The sequence below is a fragment of the Mastigoproctus giganteus genome, chromosome 7 (assembly GCF_048544385.1).
Source record: "Mastigoproctus giganteus isolate SK-2022 chromosome 7, ASM4854438v1, whole genome shotgun sequence".
In the NCBI taxonomy this organism is placed as follows: Eukaryota; Metazoa; Arthropoda; class Arachnida; order Uropygi; family Thelyphonidae; genus Mastigoproctus; species Mastigoproctus giganteus.
In genome coordinates, this window is record NC_143581.1 from 71,410,273 (window position 1) to 71,434,529 (window position 24,257).

Sequence of the window (24,257 nt, forward strand, 5' to 3'; positions counted from 1 at the left end):
TTGTCGCCATAGATGTTTTCACATCAAAAAATTCTGTAAGGCACCATAAAATCCTAAAACAAGCAACCAACCAACATCAAAAATCTCAATTTCTCGGGAAATTTTTTTTCTTTTCCAAGAAATTGGGAATTTTAAAGTTAAGATTTTTTCCTTGGAATTCTCGAGAAGGAATCCTTGGGAAGGAACTGTAGTCTTGTCTGACCAATCTGATTGGATATTCTTGACAAAGGAACTAGATGCAAAAAATAATTTTGACATATACTTAGATTTCAGAAAAGTTTTTGATGCTGTTGAACATAGGTCTACTGCAGGGCCATGCAAATGGGGGGTGCAGTGGATGCACGATACCATGGCCCGCGATCTAGGGGCCCCAATCAAATGAGTCACAAAGTCTCAACATAAATAAATGAGGCCCGAAGTACCTTTGCATGCCACTGGTCTTCTGTTAAAATTGAAACAGAGTGGCATTAAGGACAAGTTATTGCTATCGATGGTTGAGTGCAGGAAGACAAGGTTGTTGTTAATGGACCTTGCTCTTCTTGGACAAATGTTATTAGTGGAGTCTTCTAGTGTTCATTGCCTATTTTACTTATTGTTGTCGTTTTCAATATTTATTAGTAATATTAATGAAGGCATATCAGGCCTAATGGCTAAGTTTTTGACATTACTGAAATCTATTAGCATTAGTAAAGGCACATGATGTAAGAAAGCAAGCTTATATAGCAGCAGCCAAAAAAAAAAAAAAAACAACCAACCCTTCTCATTTCACCCATCCACTTGCTCCAAATGTTTGTCTAGTTCTGCCTTGAATCTATTTAAGCTATGAACTTCTACAACGACAGATGGAAGTTTGTTCCAGCAATCAACCACCCACTGGCTAAAGATAAATTCAAATTGAGAAAAGACAACTGTCTTTTCTCAATTTGAATTTATGCCCTCTCAGGTGACTATTCTGAGCAAGAGGAAGAATCCCATCAGCATTAAGCATGCTCAAACCATTCAAGGCTTAATACGCCTCAATCAGATCACCTCGCAGGTGCCTAGTCTCCAGACACTGTAATTTGCAAAACTTAAGCCTTTCTTCATAAGAGCAACCCTTTGTTCCATTCAGTAATCTTTTTGCCCTTCTCTGTACTCATTCCAGCAGCTCTACTTTCTTTTTAAAATGAGGCCTCCAGACCTGTATACAGTACTCAAGGTGTGGCCTGACCATTGCCTTATACAAGAGGATAATCACCTCCTTATCCCTGCTAGAAAAATTCCTGTATATCATTGACAAGACACCATGAGCTACTCTTACAGACCATCTGCACTGCTCAGAAAACTTCATATCTGCCTGCACAATTACCCCCAAGTCCTTTTCATTCTCTACCACTGTCAATGTAGTACTACACAGTTGATACGTTACTCTGGGGTTACTGCTTCCTATATGCAGTACTTTACATTTGTCAATGTTAAACTTCAGTTGCCACCTCTCAGCCCATCTGCTCAACGTTTCTAAAAATATAACAATAGAAAGGGATGTCTCTTTAGGTATTTAGGCCTGATTAGGATAATTATGTATCAGGTATGAAGTTCTCTGAGCAATCAGATAGGCTGCCAGGACAGCTCTTGGCATTTTGTCAATGACTTTGTCAGACAGGAATTTTGCCGGTAATGATAAGGAGTGATTATCTTATTGTATATAGCAATGTTTAGGCCACATCTTATATTACTGCATATAGGTCTGGAAGTTTCATTTTAGGAAAGATGTGGATTTGTTGGAACAGGCGCAAAGAAGATCAATTAAATTAGTGAGATGAACACAAAGGGCACTCTTACCCCTTTTGTTTATTGCAGCATCTGGTTACTAGGCATCTGCAAGGAGATCTGATTGCGGTGTTTAATACCTTGAATGAAAATTAAGCTCAGTGCTGATGGAAACCTTCCTCTTTCTCAGAGTAAGCAGCATAAATACAAATTAAGGAAGGTTGCAGGATAGATATGTGGAAATTTGTCTTCAGTCAGTGGGTAGTTGTTTGTTGGAACAAACTTCCATCTGGTGTGAATATATTCAAGAAAGATCTAGACAAGCCATTAGAGGGGATAGTATATGATAGCACATAATATACGAGGGGTGATCAATAAATTGTAATTGTAATAAATTGTAATTGTAATAAACCTACCTATGAAGGAAATGAGATAGAGGCAAAAATCTTTTTTTTAATTTTCAATGTAACTCCACTGAACTTCAGTACACTGTTTCATTTTGTTGGCAATGAGGAAAAATCAGACAAATAAAATTCTTTCTCTTGTCCATCAAAGAATGCAGAAACAGCAGACTTCAGTTCATTATCATCAGCAAAGTGATGTTCATGTACATTTTTCCTGATAAAACAAGAAATAGTCACTGGGGGCCAGATCCAGATCTGTAAGGTGAATGGGTTAGTTCTATGAAGTCATAGCCTCTCAAAGCTGCAGCAACAAAGCATGTTACCTGTGCATTGGGGCATTGTCCTGAGGAAGTAGCACACCTCTGGAAAAATTTCCACAGTTATGACATCCCTTAAATTGTACAATAGGGATGCATATGACTCCCCAGTGACTGTCCTTCTGTTCCAAGTAGTGAATGTATATAAAATTCCCTCAGCATCCCAAAAAATGGTAGCCATAATTTTGCCAGCTGAAGGTTGTGTCCAAACTTTTTTGGGTGGGGAAGAATCCTTGTGCTTTCATTGCATTGATTCTTGCTTGGTCTCAGGATCCCAGTGATGAACCCATGAGTCTGCATGGATAGCACAGTGGTATCGTCACTGTCCTCCCCACACTGGGTGGAAAAGGCCCGAGTTCAAATCCTGCCGATGATGCGAGGAACTTTAGTGGGCTTTTTTCACTCTATCGCTGAGTTAGTCTGTCTCAGGCATAGATACCAAGGTTTTCCCCCCCAGAAACTGGGGTTTTTTTCATCCAGGAAAACAGGCAAATCAACCAAAGAACACACACACACACAGTTTACAGTCATAATACATATATGGGTATATGTAAGAGATTACGGGTGGCCCTAATATAATAATTTGAATTTAAATTTGATGAACTCATGTTTCATCACCTGTAACAGTTCTGGAGATGAAATTTTCAGGACCCTTTCCATAAAGCTCTAAATTCTCCTCACAACAGTGTACTCTGAATTTCTTCTGCACAAGGGTTTCCACAGCTCGGCACATTTCTGGAGTGGTCACGGTCACAGGCCTTCCTGGACATGGATTATCTCTGATGGACTCTACCCCATTTGAATTGTTTTAACCAGAATTTCACCAAGTACCCTGAAGGTGCACTGTTGCCATACACAGCCATTATCTCTTCATGAATGGCCTTTGGCCCATTTCCTTCTTTGGTGAGAAGTTTGGTGACTGAACAATGCTCCAATTTCAGCAAATCCATAATTTGATATTTCCTTCTTTCTGTTGCAGTAGCACGACCTAAAAACATAGTGGGATCAAAATTAGTAAGATTCAAGATGAGAGATCTAGGAATGTGATAAATCACGAATCATTGGAATATAACTATGGGAAGCACCTTAGGTAGATAATTTATTGAATGTCCCCCATAGGAAGGTTTTTTTGTATTTTATTTTGCTGAATCAGTATAAGCTTGCTTTCTTGCATCATTCCTACTAATACTAATACTAATATTAATTTCACAAGTTAAAAAGAGTAAGAAACAAAACTTGTGAATTTCTGTATTATTCTTTCCGAAGAAACAAACAAAATAGGTCTGATGCAGCCAAATGGTCAGTGCAGGAGTGTAGTAACACACAGTTGAGTTGACTGTGGTTCTAGCTCACATGACTGCTAAATATGATAAAAATTGTTGAAAGAAAATTGAGCCGTACTGAGAAATACTTAGCGGGGCTCAGTTTTCTTTCAGTATGAATCCTTAGGACAGAGGCCTCTTTTATTTTGACAATGATTGTATTCTTATAAAAAATTATTGATTACAAACTACTCTGATGTGTTGGTCATGCAAGAGTATAGACAAAACAGAACAGAATATTTTATTTTATGACAATGCCTGCAATAGGCATACTAATAAGGTAACATTTCCATAATGATCCCAGAAAAACACCTGACTGAACACATATGGATCATTAAAAGGAATAATTAAAAGGAAAAATTTTTCATGAGATATAAATTTAATTAAAGAATATAATAAAATCCTATTACAATAAACACTGTTTTTTAAAATTAGAAAATTTTACTAAATCAAAAATATTTCCATGTCTCAGATTATTTCTCATTTTGTTTGAGTAAAATTAGTTCTGGCAAACAATTGTGTACTACAAATTTAAAATCTAGCTGTGCTGAAAAATATAAAATTCATTGGTTTAAAAATAAAGAAAAAATATGTGTGAAAAACATGAATGGTTAATGTTGGAATGAATAAATACTCATTTGGTTTTATCAGTCTTTCATGAAACCCATTGTCTGGAACACTGTTGAATGCATCGAATATTGTAAATATGGCTAAAGACAGAATAAAGAAAATCCAGCAGTATACATGAATAATCCATGCTTACGGTTTTTAAATTATTTATTGCATGAATATATGATTAAAATAACAAATTAACTTGTTCTTTTTTCATATTCTCTGTTTAGACTTATTTTAAATAAAATGTTTATGAATATATTACAATAAAGTGTTTAAAATTTACCAAGTTAAAAGTCCTGAAAATCTAAATCTAAAAGCCTAAAAGTCTAAATTCACCTTTTAAACATCACCTAATGAAAGCTAATTGTGATTGGTTAGGTTGTCATTCTTCGTTGCATTCTTTCAGTAAGATTCGTTCCATGAAATAATGCTTCATTTTTTCTTCACTATGGTACTTTGTTAAGTCTGATACATGATACCCTTAAAAATAAAATTCTTAAAATTTAGACATAATGATAATGATTCACATATATCTGACACTTCTGTTACCTAAAGGGACATCCCTTTCTAATGTTATTTTGCATAGTTAATAGGAATATTGGTTTTTAATAAAACAAATCATAAGATATAAAATATGTTTGTCATTGATGTCTTGTTCTTTTAAACACTCCATGAACTCTTGACCTGGTGTATTGACAAACTGAGTATATCCCACTATAGCAGTTTGAAGAGATATGATTTATATTAGTATTAGTTGAGGCATATGATGCAAGAAAGCAAGCTTATATAGCATCAGCCAAAAAAAAAAAAAAAAAAAATTTCCATTTCGTCCATCCGGTCACACCAAATGTTTGTCTAGTTCAGCCTTAAATTTTAAATTTATTTAAGCTATCAACTTCCACAACAACAGATAGAAGTCTGTTCCAGCAATTAACTACCGACTGGCTAAAGGCAAACTTCTTCACATCTGTTCTACAACTATCTTTTCTCAATTTCAGTCTATGTGCTCTCAGGTTCTTAGTCTTAGCAAGCAGAAGTATACTGTCAGCATTGAGCCTGCTCAAACCATTCAAGGCCTTATACACCTCAATCAGATTGCCTCACAGGTGCCTAGCCTCCAGATGCTGCAACTTGCAAAACTTAAGCCTTTCTTTGTAAGCACATCCCTATGTTCCTCTCATCTTTCTTGTTGCCCTTCTCTGTACTCATTCTAGCAACTCTACATCCTTTGTAAAATGGGGCCTCCAGACCTGTATGTAATACTCAAGGTGTGGCCTGACCATTGCCTTATACAAGGGGATAATCATCTCCTTGTCTCTGCTAGCAAAATTCCTATATATCATTGACAAAACTCCATGACCTGATCTGGCAGCCCATCTGCACCTCTCAGAGATATGAGGCAGGTACAGGTCGACCATCACTAATCCAGTTCCACCACTAATTCAGACATAATTTCTGCAAATGTAATTTGAAATTTCCCGGGTCCGTGCACCCACAGAATGTGGGTGCATCGACCTGCTGCTACTGCTTTGGTGGCATTGGTTGCAGCATCAGCTGTTGGCATTAACTCATAAACACTGGAAGCCATTCCCACTTGTTTTTCTTTTATTATTATAACCTGCTCACGTTTAGCCCCAGCCATGGTCCCAATGCATAAAGGAAGTGCCTCTCATGGTGTAAAGCGCAAACACTGTATATTTTCCATAACAGATAAAGTTGAACTTCTGCAAAAACTCAACAGCGTTGTTTCTGTGAGAAGTTTAACTCTGTTTAATTGTAAATTCCAGCAATTTCTCTCAGTTCCTCTTATCTTAGTAATTTTTTTTTAGTCATTCCTTTTTAGATTTTTTTTTTTTTTTTTTTACAACACACTTATACAAACTTGCGGAAAAACACAACACAATATGATGGATAATACAGCGCGCTAACAAACTTGTTTTCACAAAATCTCTAACAATACCGACAAACTTATTGCGATGTTTGAGAGTTTATTTTATTGTAATTAGTTTTATTGCAGTGCTTGTCGCGCATGCAATAAACTAATCGCAAACAACCTTCATATGTATACCGTAATAGTGTCACATGTATGTGGCTGACACGGCTTCTCAAGAAATAAAGTAACCAACATATGTGGTCATGTTGGCCATATATATGCAACATAAAAAAAAATACTTTTTTTTTTTTTTTTTTTTTTATATTTTAAGCAAAAAAACGACAACACTGACATTACAATATTTATTTTAGAATTACTAATCAAATTATTTCCTAAATATTTTTTGATCCCTGGGAAATTTTTTTCTTAAACTAGCTTGGCCGTCAACGTGTTAAAGGTAGAAGGAGGTGGGTAGCTGTTGGGTAAAATGTATGTGCTAAAATAACCACCGGTGATCCAGCAAACTCACTAATCTAGGTCCCAATGTTGCCGGATTAGTGATGGTCGACCTGTATATATATATACTGCCTCATATCTCTTTTAAATACCTTAGTGAAATATTCACAAAAAAAAAATATATATATATACTCATACTGAGTATATATATATATATATATATATATATATATATATATATTGCAAATAAGGTTAAAGTAAAAATAAGTCTGAAAGTTGTGGCAGCAGAATTTGGCATTACAGCATCCATGTTTTTTACTTGAATTATCATGTCAAATTCCGTATTTTTCTCTTTTTCCCTTTTTTCTTTGAGGCCTCTTCATAACTGTTTTATGATATCTTCCTGTTTTGCCATGATTTCAAGTCAGTTTCTCATTGAAACACACTATGGAACACTATATTCTTATAGAAACACTTCAGAAACATTTACTGAAATCTGAAATTATGAGAATTTCACTAAAGACATTTATTTATTTTATTTTATTTTTTTTAGTAGACCATGAAAACATCATAATTAATAATCTCAGCCAAGATAACCTTAGTGCAATCCAAAATTGTGCATTTTAATTGATTTTTGATTTAAAACTGATTTCTGTATTAATGCAGAAAAATGTACCAATTCATATTTACTTCATTACAACTTTTACCACTGGCACTTATGCCTGCCAGTGCCAGTGGTTGAATATGTTGTAGAGCTGATATTATCTTTTAAGGGCACAAAAGGTGATATTGTTATACACGTGATAAAGGTGATATTGTTTATATATCATGTGATTGGTGATATATAAAGGTGATATATAAAAAGGATATATAAAGCAAAGGGTTTTTGCTTTCGTAAAGGTGACTACAGTGGTCTCAGAAGGTTTTTAAATTCTATGCAGTGGGATCAACTGATGATGTTACCACAGCAAATTCTAATACAATGATTGTATTCTACAAATGACATTAAGAGTAGGACATCTGCTGACTTACTTAACAATTACAGAGCATTGTTGAGGAAAAGTCACGAGTTAGGGTTAAATTTGAAAGTGTGCAATTATCCCCAAGCATGATAGGAGACAGTATATAATGAGAACTTTGTCAATATTGTTCAGCCCTGGAGTGATTATGCAAGGCTCATGGGGTAGAATTTTCAGTCTGGTCCAAGCTTGTTAACAGAAGAGACTGTTTCTACGAGGATGGGATATACTCAAACTGAACGGGTGGAAGAATATTTGCTGATGCCATCAAGACACCATTAGTTGGGTTGGAAAACTGCTAGCTTGAGGGGGGGGGATACACAGACTAATAGATTAACAGGAAGCCACAGGCAAGCTAAAAGTGATTCTTGCACTGTTTCTAATGAAATGTGCAGCAGCCTGGAAAGCAAGTTGCTGAGGATTTCAAGGCCTGCTGTAAAACATCATGAAATCCAGTGTAAATACATGGACTGTGATAAAGTAACTAAGAGTAAGAACAGGTGCATGTATACTTGCATGGATCAAAAATTCAATACTAGGAGCATAGATAATAAATTTGATAAGTTTGAAGTGCTGGTCATATCAACAAATGCAGACATTGTGGCAATATTGGAGACATGGAGTCACTCAGATGTAAGGGATACAGAATTTGAATGTATGAGGAGTACAATGTGCACAGACAGAATGAGATGGGAGGAGGGGTTATGCTGTTAGTTAAAAAGCACATAAAATATAAGGCACTGCATCCCGTTGACATGGGTGACCAGTGCAAGGTTCACTCAGTTTGGTCTGACATAAGCACTGAGAAGCAAAATTGAGATTAGGAGTGTGTCCTATGCCTAATAACTCTGATGAGTACAGTGAACAACTGTACAGAGAAATAGAGTGGGCAGGTAAATTAGAATGTCTTATAATGGGAGACTTTAACTTTCCAGATATTGAATAGAACTTATGGGTTGGTCACTCACACAGCAAGACTTTTGTGGATTTATTGCATGACTGTTTTCTACAGCAGCAACATGTTAGGGAGGCAACAAGATAAAGAGTAATAGTTTTGATCTCGTTATCAGCAGTGATTATTCATGCATAAAGAATCTGTAGATAAAAGAACCACTAGGTGGCATTGATCGCAGTGTATTGATGAAGAATTTCTTAATGATGTAAGTATCATCAAGAATAAAGCGAAGGGTTTTTGCTTTCGTAAAGGTGACTACAGTGGTCTCAGAAGGTTTTTAAATTCTATGCAGTGGGATCAACTGATGATGTTACCACAGCAAATTCTAAATGGGAAGCATTTATAGAAATAATCATCGGAGCTGCTTGGCTTTTCAAATCATCTGAGAAATACTGTTCAAGGCCTCAGACCTAAATGGATGTCCGATGAACTAATGAGACTCATTGCAGAGAAGAAAAATTTGTGGGACACAAAAATTATCAGGTAGTACAGAAGCATATGGTAGACATAATCAAGTCATTAGAGATGTTAGGCAAGCTAAGACAGATTACAAGAAACCTTTGGCAAACAATGCAAAGAAAGATAGTAAAGACTTCTTTACTTATGTAAACAAGAGAAGGAAAGGGATGAATCACATAGGTCCACTTGGTATTGATAGCTCAACTGTCAGTGATCCTGTTCCAAATGCTGACAAGTAAGTATTTTCCATCTCCATTAACATGAGGAATTCTTTATGGGAGTGGATGCCAGAAGGTTATCAATCTCTACCATGGAGCTAAATGATTTTGTAATAATTGAGAGGAAAGTGGAAGATAAATTGCCGAAGTTAAATGTAAGAAAGGTTACTGGGGTGGATGGGATCTATTTAATTAAATTAAAGGAGGCAGCAAAGGACTTAAGGAAACGTTTAACCATTATTATGAGCACATCCTTAGATTCATGGGATGTTTCCGTGGACTGGTGATTTGCGAATGTATCCCCATTTCGCAAAGGTGGAGGATCAAAGAGTGAAATGGGTAATTACAGACCTGTTAGCTTAACTTATATTAGAGGAAAAAAAATGGAGTAACTGGTTAAAGAAGTAATGCAGGACCATCTGTACATAAGTGCAGTCATATTTCAATCACAGCATGGGTTTGTCAAGGGGGCTATCTTCTCTGACCAATTTAGCTGGATACTATGATGCAGTAACAAATGATGCAAAAAATGAAAAAATAGGGAAAATCTTGTCTGACCAATTTGACTTGATCTTATCATGTAATATTAAAGGAACTAGATGCAAAAATAATTTTAGTATCATATATTTGGATTTCAGGAAAGCTTTGATACCGTTGCACATATGATGGCTGTGCAGATTAGTGCAATGTTGATAAATGGATGGTTGAGTGGGAGAAGACAGAGAGTTGTTATCAATGATCACTACTCTTTGTGGATTAATGTTATCAGTGAAATTCCTCAGAGTTTGCTAGGCCCATTGTTGTTTTCTATAATTATTAATGATATTTATGAAGTAACATCAGGCTTATTGTCTAAGTTCACAGATGATACAAAGGTTGACAAGATGATTAATGACGGCAATGATGATATGCTACTGCAACAAGATCTAGAAAGATTAGACAGTCGAGCTGAAAAATGGCAGTTGAGGTTTACATTGACAAATGCAAAGTGCTGCATATGTGTAGCAGTAATCCCAGATTAACATACCGTGTGCTATGTTAATCTGGGATTAACATACCACAATGTGTACTGCACTCGAGGTAGTGGAAAATGAAAAAGCCTTTGGGTAATTGTGTAGTCAGATATAAAGTTCTCTGAGCAGTGCAGACTGTCTTCCAGGTCAGGGGTTTTGTCAATGATATATACAGGAATTTTACTAGCAAGGATAAGGAGGTAATAATTCTACTGTAAAAGACAATGGTTAGGCCACATCTTGAATACTGCATATAGGTCTGGAGGCCTCATTTTAGGAAAGATGTAGAGCTGCTGGAGTCTATATAGAGAAGGACAATGTGATTGGTGAAGGGAACAAAGTGGGGCTCTTACCAAGAAAGTTATTTAACTGAGCTTGCCTCCTTACTACTTGCATTTTGTTAGAATGAGATTAAATTAGAAAGAATTGGGAAGTTAAAAACTTTAAAAACACAAGAAATAAGGAGGTGAGTTCCATTAAATAAGGTATTCCAATTTATCTTGCCAGTTCATTCCCAGAACTCGAGGTCCCCCATAAGATAATTACAAGTTATATTTGATAATTTTTATTAATGTTCTGCCCATTTTTATTCTCAAAATAAAAATAAAAAGATACTGCTCTTTTTTTAATTTGGATTCATAAACTTAGACTTCCTCACCTCCTCTTAGCTTTGATTTGGGTCTGTGAGTATTTTACTAATTTAAACACTTAAATTACCATTTAAAGGGCACAGATTTCATGATTGTATCAATGATGGAAACAATGCAAGCCTGTTGAAAGATTTAAAGTAAAGAGTTTTCCTTTTAGGGAATAAAATGCTCTCTGTCAGAACTCTTGTTTGAAAAGAATTACACTGAAAATTATTAAAAAGAATTCATTCTATTATGTACTGAATTTTATTTATAGTAAAATTGCAGTTTCACTATGAATACGAACATTGAATGCTGATTTTTCATTGCATTGAATTTTATTATGTTAGTTCATTAACTAGTATTGCCTTTGTACAATACATGTGCTAGAAAAAGACAGCAACATTTAAGTCTACTCATTACACAAAATTTCTTTATACACCAGGACTGTTAAATATTATATATATGTATGTATATACAGGTCAATCCTTCCCATCTCTTTCATCATGAAGTATGGCTGATGACTTTTTAGGTTATGATGGACATCATGGCAAGATCGAATCTTCCTTACATTTCGAGGGTACAGTGTTAGAATGGAGTTCGCAGGTTGGCCACTAGTTAGTACACTGGGCCGAACCTATTGGTAACTCTCTAGGAGGCTTCTGGATCAGCTACTGTATAATCTTGCAACCTCTACTCTGCCAGATAGTGACTGGAAGGAGTCCGAGTAGTGTGTGTGTGGAGGGGGAGCATTGTTGAGGCCATGTTATGTCAAGGATCTGGGTATATTATTACCATGTGTATGGCATATCCAAAAATTTCATTACTTCATACAGTATGTATGCCCCTCCACTTTTTCTTACTATTGAATACACCACGAATTGTCAAACTAATAGAGTAAGTTTATCTGCAAAAAGATCTAAACCCCCAAACACTTCCTAGTTCATTTCGCAAATATACGTGGTCTCAATTCTAATCATCTCAATGATGTCCATTTCCACTTGCAGTCTACCAAACCCCATGTATTTTTTCTTACAGAATCTCAGTTATTGGTTGATCCAACTACTGCTCATCTCAGTTGCCCAACTTATTCGCTGTATGATTCTTTTTGCCTCAAAGATGGTACTTGTGCATATGTCCATGCTGATATTCCCTGTCAGAGACTTGGTAATTTGGAATCTCCTCTTTTTGATCTTCTCTGGCTTAAAATCTCTCTACCACATTCTGTCAAATTCATCTGTTGTCTCTACCATTCTCGCAACTCCACTAATCACTTGGAGCTCTTTGACTTTCTCTCTTTGCAACTTGACTTTCTCCAGTCAAACTTTCCTAACAGTGAGGTAATTTTCCTTGGTGATTTTAATGTTCACAACTCCAGCTGGCTTCCATTTTCTAGTCACACCGACCCAGCAGGTCGGGATGCTGAGGCTTTTGCAATTACTAATGACCTTGCACAGATTGTTCATTTACCTACAAGAATACCGGACAATCCTAATCATACAGCCAATATGCTTGATCTTTTTCTCACAAACAACCCTTCTAAGTACATGGTTGAAGTGAGAGGTCCTTTAGGCACTTCAGATCACAACTTGGTGATTGTCTCTTCTCCAATGGAACCTTTATCTCATGGCTATTCCCAACCTCATGTTGTTTGGCATTACAAGGATGCAAAATGGGATGACCTGCAAGATTTATTTTATTCTTTTCCTTGGGTGGATTACTTTTTCAAAACTTCTCATCTCAACGTTTGCTCAGATCGTGTCAGTGAAATTATTCTTGTAGATATGGAATCCTTTAGTCCATACTCCACTTTAAAATCTCATCCTTTATGTAAACCTTGGTTGACCAATAAATGTGCTAAGGCTGTTCAAGAGAAGAATGTTACATATTGTAATTGGCTTGTTTACAATTTTTCAGTTTCATTTTCTGCCTACACCAAAGCTCGCAACAATTGTAAAGCAGTTATTAATCAGGCTAAACTAAATTTTGAACAGGCTAAAAGTAGAAACCTTGCTTCTTGCCATAATGGTAGCCGAGCATTCTGGTCTCCTGCCAAAGCTATTGGCCGCAACTTTTGCCCATCTCTGCTCCCACCATGAGGTGGGAGCAGAGATGGGCAAATGCCAGTGTCAGCCAGATGGTTCTGTTGTCACTTCAGCCAAAGATAAAGCTGACCTGCTAGCATCCCATTTTTCTTCCAACTCATGTATTAATGATCTTGGTAAAACACCTCCCACCATTCCCAACACGCTCCATTCAATGCCTCCTTTGGTCTTCTGTCAGAAGGGTTTTGATGAATCTTTATGCTAAGAAAGCTCAGATCCTGATTGTATTTCTCCACTTGTTCTCAAAACCTGTGCTCCTGAACTTACTCCTATTCTTTGCCACCTTTTTTCACTTTCTTATTCCCAGGTGTTTTTCCTTCTGCTTGGAAATTTGCTCATAGCTAGTTCCTAAAAAAGGGTGACAAATCCCTCCAATCCAATTATTGTCCCATTGCAATTACTTCTACTCTTTTTAAAGTAATGGAGAAATCAATTAACCACCAACTCTTAAACTATCTAGAAACTTTCCATCTGATCAACGATCGCCAGTATGGATTCCATCAGTGTCGATCCACTGGTGATATTCTGGCTTATGTTACCCCCTTATGGACAGATTTAATGGAAGAGTTTGGTGAAACACAAGCAGTTGCTCTTGACATCTCAAAGGCTTTCAATTGTGTTTGGCATAAGTTTCTTCTAAATAAGCTTTCATCTTATGGTTTGCCAACTGTTTTTTTGTAATTGGTTATCCAGTTTTCTCTCTGATCGTTCACTGAGGGTGATGGTAGATGTCTCTCTGTCTTCTAAATTCTCCACTAATTCTGGTGTCCCCCAAGGTTCAGTTCTTTCTCCCACTCTTTTCCTCTTGTATATTAATAACCTTCTTCCATTGACTGGAAATCCTATTCAAAGTTTTGCCAATGATAGCACATTGCATTTCACCTTCCAGTTTGAGAAACCTTGCCCTGCTCAATCAGCTTCAACTTCTCAAATATCTGCTACCAATTCCTTAAATGCTGATCTCCAGGTAATTTTCCAGTGGGGCAAAGACAACTTAGTTGATTTTAATCCTTCTAAGACTCAGTCTTGTCTTATATCTCGGAAAAAGTATTCTTCTGCTCCTATGCTTATCTTTGGTGACACTGATTTCTAGGCAAGATGATATATCTCTTTTGGGGATTACTCTGACTTTTAATCTCTCTTAGCACAAGCACATTACAAATATTGCTTCCTCTGCATCTAAAAAACTTGGTTTTCTCTTTTGCTCTTGATTTTACTTTTCTTCCAAACAGCTGTTCACTCTGTATAAATCACAAATCCACCTACCGTGGAATATTGTTCCCACATATGAGGCGATGCCCCCAAAACCTCTCTCATTCTAGATTCAATTCAGAAGAAGGCAGTTAGGTTAATTAATGATTAATGACTCATCTCTAACAGAGTCTCATAGACATACTGTTTCTGCTGCATGCCTTTTCTACAGATACTTCCATGAGCACTGTTCTTCTGAATTGGCTTCTATAATTCCCGCTCTCTCTTTCAAAATAGTCCGAACACTTGCTGCCACCAGCCAACATCCATTTACTGTCCAACTTCAAACCCACAGAACCAACTTTTCATCTTCCTCATTTATTCATTCAACAACCTAAGCACGGTAATAAGTACTATAGGTTCTAATATCTCTCTTGTTTGGGGTTTTCATAAAAAAAAAAAAAATATATATATATATATATATATATATATATATATAAATAGTGGATTCCAGTTATTTGGGCCATCATTTAATCGTGGCATCCGCTTATTTGGAGCAAATCTTAAAAAAAGAACCCAATCGAGAAAATAGCCAGGGTTTACTTTGCTTAATTGGGACAACATGCCATTTAATCAGGGCAGGAGACTGAAGCACTGGAGATTACCCTACGATTGTCTGCAACCGTACTATGTAGTCCAGTCGGATTTCTGGAAGTCACAACCATAAAGCAATAAAAACAATTAGCAGTCGCCTGTTTATTGGGCTTTTCTGTTAGTGCAATTTATCATAAATGGATAGTAAACTCGATCTTATTGAATTTGTGATAATACCAACAACTGGAATTCTCTGGGTTATTATGGTGAAATGTGTTTACACTTCCAAGAAATCTTCAGTCATATAAAAAAATTAATTTTCAGAATCTTCTCTTCATTTCTATTTCTAAAGCTTCGTAACTTGTTACTCTCTTCTCACTTGTGCATATTGTGTTACTTGCAATTTGTGTCTGCCATGTTCTTTGTTATTGATTGCTTATCTTTTTACTGTTTTAAATTTTAACCCCCACCCACAAATGTCAGTGAACATATTACAGTACGTGTTAATTATTCTGATTTTTATGTATCATTTAATTTTTTAATTGATAAGGCAATAAAGGGTAAATTTGTGCTAAGGTAATAAAGGGTAAGTATATCTTTAGTTTTATAGCCTGTGGATAATATTTCTCTTATTTTCACTAATTAGAATCGCTGTTTAATAGAATTAAAATTCAATTCACAAACGTGATCACATTGACCGGTGTTTACTACACATCGTATAGTGAACAGTACTTTAGTATGGTGAGTCCATGATAACCTGATTTGATTGTATAGTGAACCGATTGTAAAGAGGGGGTCCATTGTATTTTTAACTATTTATGTGAAACTTTGGATAATTGGGGCTGCCGCTTAATCGGGCCAAAATGCACTAGTCCCGACGTGTCCCAAATAATCGGAATCGACTGTGTATATATAGAGTTAAATATCAGCATTTCCTCGTATAGGACAGATATGTAAAATCATAAAAAGCCACACACTAAACACATGTACTCCATCATTGTTGACAAGATCCAAACACGTGACACACGTAACAGTAACCAATTAATGTCAGCCCTATCTTGTAATGCCCAAAACATGGTGTTCAATTTTATATGTAGAGAGAGAGAGAGAGGAGGAGGAGGTGGAGAGACTGCAGACAGGATCCCAGTATGTGGTTCCCCATGTAACCAAAATGTCTGCTGCTGTCATGTGGTACTAAAAAGGTCACATTTGATTTTATATGCATATTCATTAATATTTATTAATTATGGTGCCTCACATAGAAGTTTGCATTTAGTCAAACTGTGGTAAAATAGTGTCAGAAAATCGGTTATGTAATAGGTCTGTGTGTAATCCTTGAATGACAACCTAGAAAAATGCAAAAATCCCAGGGGCTCACATATCTGGGGAGTATAGGCTTGGCACACCCAGGATCCTGAGCTGGATATCATAATTCTTCTCTTTCTTGGTGATTCCCTTCTATTTCTGATTCTTTCTCTCAGAGGTGGCTCAGAATTTTTTTTTTTTTTTTTTTGGCTGGTGTAGCAAAAGCCTCAGGCTTCCATATGGCTAATAATAATAATAATAATATTAAGAAAGGCTTCTCTGTACATACATAGTTATTAGGAAGTGGCAATCTAATAGCACAGATATGATGAAGTTGTAAACAGTCCTGGCCTTAGCTATCCCAAATATAAACAAACATTTATTTAGAGGAAAGCAAAATCATAGCCCTATGTATTATGGAAAAATTAGAGGAGATGTAATGAGTGACTCCATCTTTCTTCAAAGTGGTTAATTTTGAAGAAATTCAGAGAGTATCAAAGAGGAGAAGTTCTCATCTTTGATACTCTCTTTCTCTCTCTCTCTCTCTCTCTTTCTCTCTCTCTCTCTCTCTCTCTCTCTCCATGATAATTCAATTCTCTCAACAATATTAAAAGTATGATACGTATAAAAATTTGATGCTAGCAGTGGGGAAGGTGGAGCACAAATTATTAACACATACGACATACCCAATATCTTTCCTGATGAGGTACAACATGCATTGAAGAAAATGAAGAATCAGAAAGCCCCGTGGGAAGATGGAGTGACTGTAGAGTTGTTAATATTGAGAGGAAGAGACATGACACAAAAACTGCCAAGACTCCTCACAACATGCATTAGAAAATGTGTGCCACCTAAGGAGTGGAATAATGCAATCATAATTTTGTTGCATAAGAAAGGAGGTAAATCAGAAATTGGAAATTATAAACCAATTAACTTGTTATCCCACACCTACAAGTTGTTCACAAGGGTCATTACTAACAGATTAGAAAGAACACTTGATGAGAATCAACCAAAAGAACAAGCTGGCTTTGGGGCAGGATTCTCAACTATGGACCACCTTCATGTAATATCACAACTAATGGAGAAAGCAAATGAATATAAAATGCCATTATGCCTGGCATTTGTGGAATATGAAAAGTCATTTTACTCCATACAGCATAAGGCAATGTTTCAGGCACTGGAAAGACAAGGCAAGAAAATATATGAGAATGCTACCTCCTTTATTAGACTAGACAAAGACAGTAGCAAATTTAAAATTGAGAAAGGAGTTCAACAAGAAGACATAGTATCTCTGAAGTTGTTTACTGCTGCTCTTGAGGAAACTTTCAGAATATTAGACTGGTCACAGAAAGGAGTCAATGTGAATAGAGAGTACCTAAACCATTTACGATTTGCAGATGATATTGTGATCATAATCCATGATCCCAAAGAATTAGAGGAAAATCTTAATCAGTTATGCAGAGTTAGTAAGGATTTCAGACTAAAGATGAATATGGCTAAAATAAAAGCAATGATGAACAAGTATGCCACAGAAAGGGATATTATTATTATTATTATTATTAGCTATATGGTGCGAGGAAGCCTGAGGCTTATAATCAACGAAGGAGCAGTGATCGAAAAGGTGGATTTATATACTTATCTGGGACAAGTCATTAGCTGCAATAATGATCAAAATCTGGAAGTTAAGAGAAGAATAAATTTTGGATGGATAGCATTCAGAAAATAAGTCAAATACTGAGGAGCAATATTCCAATTTGTCTGAAACGTAAAATAATGAACCAGTGTATACTCCCCACCATGACTTATGGAAGTGAAACTTGGCACTCACCAAAAGAATGGAAGAGAAGCTGAAAACTACACAGCAAAGAGTGGAATGAATTATATTAGGAATCAGACTGTTAGATAAGAAGTGAAACACGTGGATTAGGCAGAAAACTCAAGTAAAGGACATTCTTATCAAAACTAAAGAAGTAAAATGGTCTTGGGCAGGACATAGCTCAAAGACATGATGACAGATGGACTAAGAAAATAACAGAGTGGTACCCAAGAGGAGCTAGAAAAAAACCTGGAAGATAACGACGGAGATGGACAGATGGAATTCACAAGTTCGTGGGTAGTAAATGGATATCCATTGCACAAAACAGAAGGAACTGGAAAGTTGCTGGAGAAGCCTTTATCCTGCAGTGGATTGCAAATGGCTGATGATGTATAAAATAATGTGTGCTATATATAATATACATCTAATAATAAGTAATTGTTATATAAAAATATTTATAATATTCATTAACAGATATACTCTATTTTTTTTTTTATTTTTACAAATAACAGAGTTACTGAAGTAGTACTGGGAATTATCCGAGTGGCAGACATGATAACTGGAAGTAAGCTATCTCAGACAATAATATATTCACCATTACCTGAGGTTTCAAAAGAGATTAATAGTTTCCTTGGAACTGGTAAGGTTCTTAATATGCTTATTGTATTTCTTAAAATAACCCTGAACAATAAAATTTGGGTCATATCATTTTGTAAGTTTATTTTATAGATTTTTGGGGTGATAAACACAGAAATAGGGCTTAAAATGGCAGATTGGCTCTTGTTTTAAAAATAAGAGTAGTTTTTGAGGTGAAAAGATGTTTGGTGGCACCTACTAAATATCAGAATTTCTGAAGTGTCATGAAATTTCAATTTTGTGACAATTTCAATTTGTCACGAAAATGTAACACGAAATAATGCAAATTACGTCATTTCCATCTTGCATTTTCGTTATCAATCAGTTTTACTTCAGTCCGAAATAATAATGTAATGTTTTATGCTCATGCCTGCTACTTACTCTACAAATCAACATTAGTGACTGCATTAGCTTCATTTAGGAAGTGATGTAATGTGGGCCATTTCTGTTTCAAATTTTTGGCATTTCACATTCACGGGCTGAACACTGACTGTCGGACCGAAATTTAGTAGGTGCTGCCAAAGATGTTTTCACATAAAACAACTTTCATGCATACAGGGTACACATGTTCTTTTTTTATATTTATACAAGGTATTTTTTATTTATATGGCAATAAGATGTAGCTATGAACATAGAACCTTTTCACCTTTTCATTGTATTCAGCTTCGGGAGCATCCCGTTTCACCATCCAACAATAATCAGGTAATATGGTGGCACTCCATTTGCATCTTTGTTCCATCACTGTTGATGTCTTGATGGAACTGCTCACCATGTTCATCACTGACGAACTGCAGATGGTATATTTGGGTATGTCACTATCCACTTTTTCTTCATTGTCATCCCTTTTCTTATAGGAGGCACTATACAGAAGTAACAGTTTCTGACATGATTTGTTGGCTCCCTCCATATCATGGGTACTGTGAAAGGAGTAAAATGTCCCTTTTTTGAATAACCCATGCATTGAGTTTTGATGAACAGGTAGTGAAGCATATGTGTAGAGCCCAGTTCTTGTCCTGGTCACTTAATTTTCACCCAAAGTAGAAGAAATAGGTCTTTTTAATGACTCACGGTAAGGGATGTTTCCTTGTAGCTAACATGACTTCTTCACATACATAATAGAAGTCATCCGGACTATTCACAATTACAGGGCATATTAATCTTATACAACACAAATACCATGCAAAAAGTAGGAATCTCACAGAGAACAACCAGTAACTGAAAACAAATCACCCAATGCCTAGCCATATTTAAGGATTACTGCAACAGAGTTGAAGATGCATTTGAGCCAACAGTTGCCGATCACATGATAAGAGCATGGTGGTACCGAAACTGTGGTGTTACCATGCATTTTGCAGAGAGCCATAGTTAATAACATAGAGTAATGAGTTAATATGAGACTCCAACTGTAATTTGAAAACAAGAGCCAATCGAGAAATTTTAATGTGATTTTCATGTTCAGCAGTATAAAATTTGTAAAGATTGGGTATTTTCGCTTTTGTAACATTTTAAGTGTTGACCAGTGTAATTGGCAGAACAAAATTGAATTGTGTTGATTAATATAGATCAGTTAATTTCTTTTCATTTTTTTAATACTTGGGATAGTGATGAAGAACAGTTATCCAGACATATATTTAAAAAACAAAACAAAAATAAAAGGAAACAAATAGCATATAAAATATTTAAATTTCATTAAGTCTAGGAATTTTGAATGCAAGGATGACACATGTCGACAATGTTACAAAGCCCCAGAAACAATCTAGTACATACCAGTTGATCAAAGAAAGTGTGCTGTATTAAAAACCCCAGGCTGCACTAGAGACACCTACTCACAAAGTGTACTGGGATTACACCATAATAATGGACAAGATGATCCCACCCAAACATAACCCTAATCAATGAGAAGGAAATGACTACCTACCTAAACGACGTAGTAGTGGTGCTCATAACCGACATCCTCCAAAAACCTTAGATGGAAAAGATTGGGAAGTACCCACCCAGACCTAAGACAGGAAGTCAGAGAAATATGGCATATGGAACAAGTAATGACTATCCCAATCATTGAGACAACCACTGGCATGGTGCTTCCATAAAAACTTAGCAGCATTAAGTCTCCCAGAGAACACTTATATCAATTCCAAAAAGCCAAGATCCTGAAAACCTGTGTGATAGTCAGAGAGTTCCCTGACCAACAACAACAACAATAATAATAATAATAATCATAGTAATTAGAAGCAACCATCCACCCGACACACTTGGAACAAGTACTTGTCACGTGGAAAAATCCCATAAGGAGAAAAACTCATAATAATAATAGTAATATGAGGTTCTGGGAGTATGATGTGGAGAATGAGATGACATCCAAGTGCATGTCCCTGATCACTCATATTGATGCCCAAAAGCATGAGCAGCACATTATAGTCCAGTTACTATTATTATTATTATTGCTCTTTTATTTCTCCCTGATTGGGAGTTCCACCTCGTGACTGGTATTGCTACCAAGTACACAGGGTGGTTGTTGTTATGTCTGGTGTTACTGACTATCCTACAGGTTTTCAGGATTGCGACAATCTGGAGTTCCTTGTAGGTGTTTACTGGGAGACCTATTACTGTTATGTAGGGTTTTTGGCACCATACCTGTGGTTGACACGATGATTGTAATGATCATTATTTGTTGCATATGCCACATCTCTTTGATCTCATATCTTAGGTTCGTGTACTTCCTGATTTTTCCTCCATGTGTTTTCTACAGGTTGCCAGTGTTGGGTACCACTATGTCAATCAGATAGGTAGCCTTTTCCTTCTTGTCCACAAGGATTATGTCCAATCTGTTGTGCGGGATTGTCCTATCCGTTATTATGGCACGGTCCTGGTAGAGCTAGTGGGTTGGGGTCTCTAGTACTGCCTAGGGCTCGTACTTGTAGTACGGTACACTTTCTTCGATCAACTGGTATTTCCTTGCTAGCTTCTCATCCTGGTCATGTCTATGAGTGTACTCAGTCTGGGTGATCACCTTGCATCCCGCGGTGATGAACTTGCATCCCGCATCGAACACTCCAGGCTCCTTGGCAATGTATTTTCTATAGTTCCTGATGTTGATTACCTGGTCTTGAATGGTGAACATGAATCCTACAGTCTCAGGGAAGAGTGTCCCGCTCATGAGCCATGCATTGGAAGCAGTTTTATCTATGTATCTTGATGGAGATAATCGCAGTGTCTGCCATGGAGTACCTTCTCTGCCCATCTTTGTAGCTTCGTTTGTGCCTCCTTGTAGTGGGGGGGGGACTCCTCGCTTAGGTTGAGTGGGGTATCAGGCTTCCTTCTTTGGGTGGTATTGGTGGCTCTTGGTCATCATTGTCCTTGTCTTTCACATGATATCCTCCAGCTTGGTGTTAGTCCAATCTGTGACCCTGAAGGAGTATGTTAGCACTGGGACTGCATAGGTGTTTATGGCTTTAACTGTGTTCCCTCCGTTCAGCAGGCTTCTTAGTCTCTGATGGTATTTTTTGGTCAGGCAGGCCTTAATTTCCTTGTGCTGTAACTGCTGAGCCTGCATCATCCCCAAGTATTTTTAAATCTCTCCCTCTGCCATGGCTTTGATCTCTTTACCAGTCTGCAGCTGGTAGTTTCGGTTGACTAATTTTCCGTGGTGCAATCCATGGGTCTTGCATTTGTCTAGACCAAATTCCATCCTAATATCATTGCTGAATTATTCGATGATCTCGAGTAGTTGCTGGAGGTGCTTCTTGGTTCCCGCATAGAGCTGGATGTCATCCATGTACATCAGGTGGGTGAGTGTGTATGGGTTTTTCCTTCTTTCTTTGTGGTTATATCCGTACTTGCTACTGTTGAGCATGGTGGATAGCAGGTTAAATGCTAGACAGAACCAAAATGAGCTCAGGGCATCTCCCTGAAAGATTCCTCTCCTGATGGGGATTGGTTCGGTTGAGATGTTTTTGACCTTAATGGTGGTACTCCATTTTGCCATTATTTCTTATAGGACGTTTGTCACTATCGGATTGACTTTGTAGATGTTCAGCGCCTCTGTTAGCCAGCTATGAGGCATGGGGTTAAAGGCCTTGCAGTAATCGATGTAGGCTGTGTGTATGTTGCAGCACTTCTTGTAGGCTTATTCCATAATTGTGGCATCTATGGTTAATTGCTCCTTGCATCCTGCTGTTCAGCCATTATGTTCTGGCTCTCCAAGTGGTCTGATATCTTTCTGGTTATGCAGCTGGTCAGGATCTTGTGCATTGTTAGGGGCAGGTGATTGGCCTTTATTTTGCAGGGTTTCTTGTGTCTTCATCTTTAGGCTTCAGATATGTGATTCCTTAAATGAGAAACTTTGGGATTGTCTCTGGGTACCTTATCATTCAAGTGAACTGCTCTGCCAGGTGCTTGTGTGTGTGTGTGCAAGTGAGCTTCTTGTACCAGTAGTTGTGGACATTATCTATTCCTGGAGTTTGCCAGTTATGAGAGTTCTTGATCGTCTGTTTTACTTCTACTTCTTCCCGAATCTCCCACCCTCTCATTTGTTGTATGCTTTGGTTTTCTTGCGTTCTAGTTCTATTCAGGGAGCTCGGCTGTTATGTCTTACTTCCCTGCTCCATATGTTTCCCCAGAACTCCTCAATCGTCTTATGCTAGGGTTGTCTGTTCCCTTCTTTTCTGTCTTCTCCGAGACTCATGTAGAAGCCTCTTTGGTCCTCATCGAAGATTTGGTTGTTTACTTTCTTCTGGGAGCTCTCTTTGTATCAGCGTAGCCTCTTGTTGAGTGCAAAGAAGTTCTGATTCAATGTGTCCAAGTACTCTCCTATTTTCTGATTTTTTGTCATGTTTGCTGTGGATGCTGTCTCTCTCTTGAGGATGCTCTTCACTTTTCCAATTAATTTCTTACTCCTAGTGCCCCGTTGGTACTGGGTCAATTGACCTATCTTGACTCTTAGTTCTTCTATCTTCTGCTGAAGTGTTCTTTCCCAAGCTGGTGGTTTCTTCTGCTGCTGGCCTCTCGTTTCTCTTCCATTAATCTTCATGGCTGCTAACGCAGCACAATACACGGCTGTGTGGATGGCCTCCAGTGTTGCACCATTGCTGTCAAGGTAATGCAGTATTATGTGCTGATTGAGGTGGTCTGACTCTGTACAAGGTTCTATTCGGCCTCTGCTTTGGTATCACATGAGTCTTCGTGGGGTCCATTCCTTTGAATTCTGTTAGGGCCTTCTTTCACTCATCCTCTATTCTGGATATCATGACCTCATCTCTTTCCACTTCAGCTGCTGTGGGTTGTATTTCTTCTTGCTCTTCCTCCTCTGGTTCAGTGGTGGTATGTTCTTCCTCTGGTTCCATATTCTTTATCCTTTGTAGTTGATTGCTCATATCTTTCTTGATTTTTTCCAAGATTGCAGGAGCTATCAGGTTCTTCATGACAGTGGTCCTTCTCTGCTCTGCTCTGCTATCACTGTTCACTGACCTGAATATTTGGGAATCATTCCAGCACTTGGTATGTAGTCTCACCATGTAAGTTGTCATATCAGTCTCCAGCTTCGTTATTTCGTAGTATGCTTACACGAAGTATGTATTCATTT

General features: G+C 37.1%; 1 protein-coding gene across 5 annotated transcripts in view; it reads left to right on the forward strand.

The window, feature by feature from the left end:
* The window catches only part of LOC150082988 (uncharacterized), a 1,785,507-nt gene that overhangs the window by 847,617 nt on the left and 913,633 nt on the right, over nucleotides 1–24,257 (forward strand). For all 5 annotated transcript variants that reach the window (XM_090377722.1, XM_090377724.1, XM_090377725.1 and 2 more), the window contains one exon: nucleotides 18,553–18,680. In XM_090377722.1, the coding sequence (XP_090233848.1) occupies nucleotides 18,553–18,680 (128 nt within the window). The remainder of the gene's footprint in view (nucleotides 1–18,552; nucleotides 18,681–24,257) is intronic.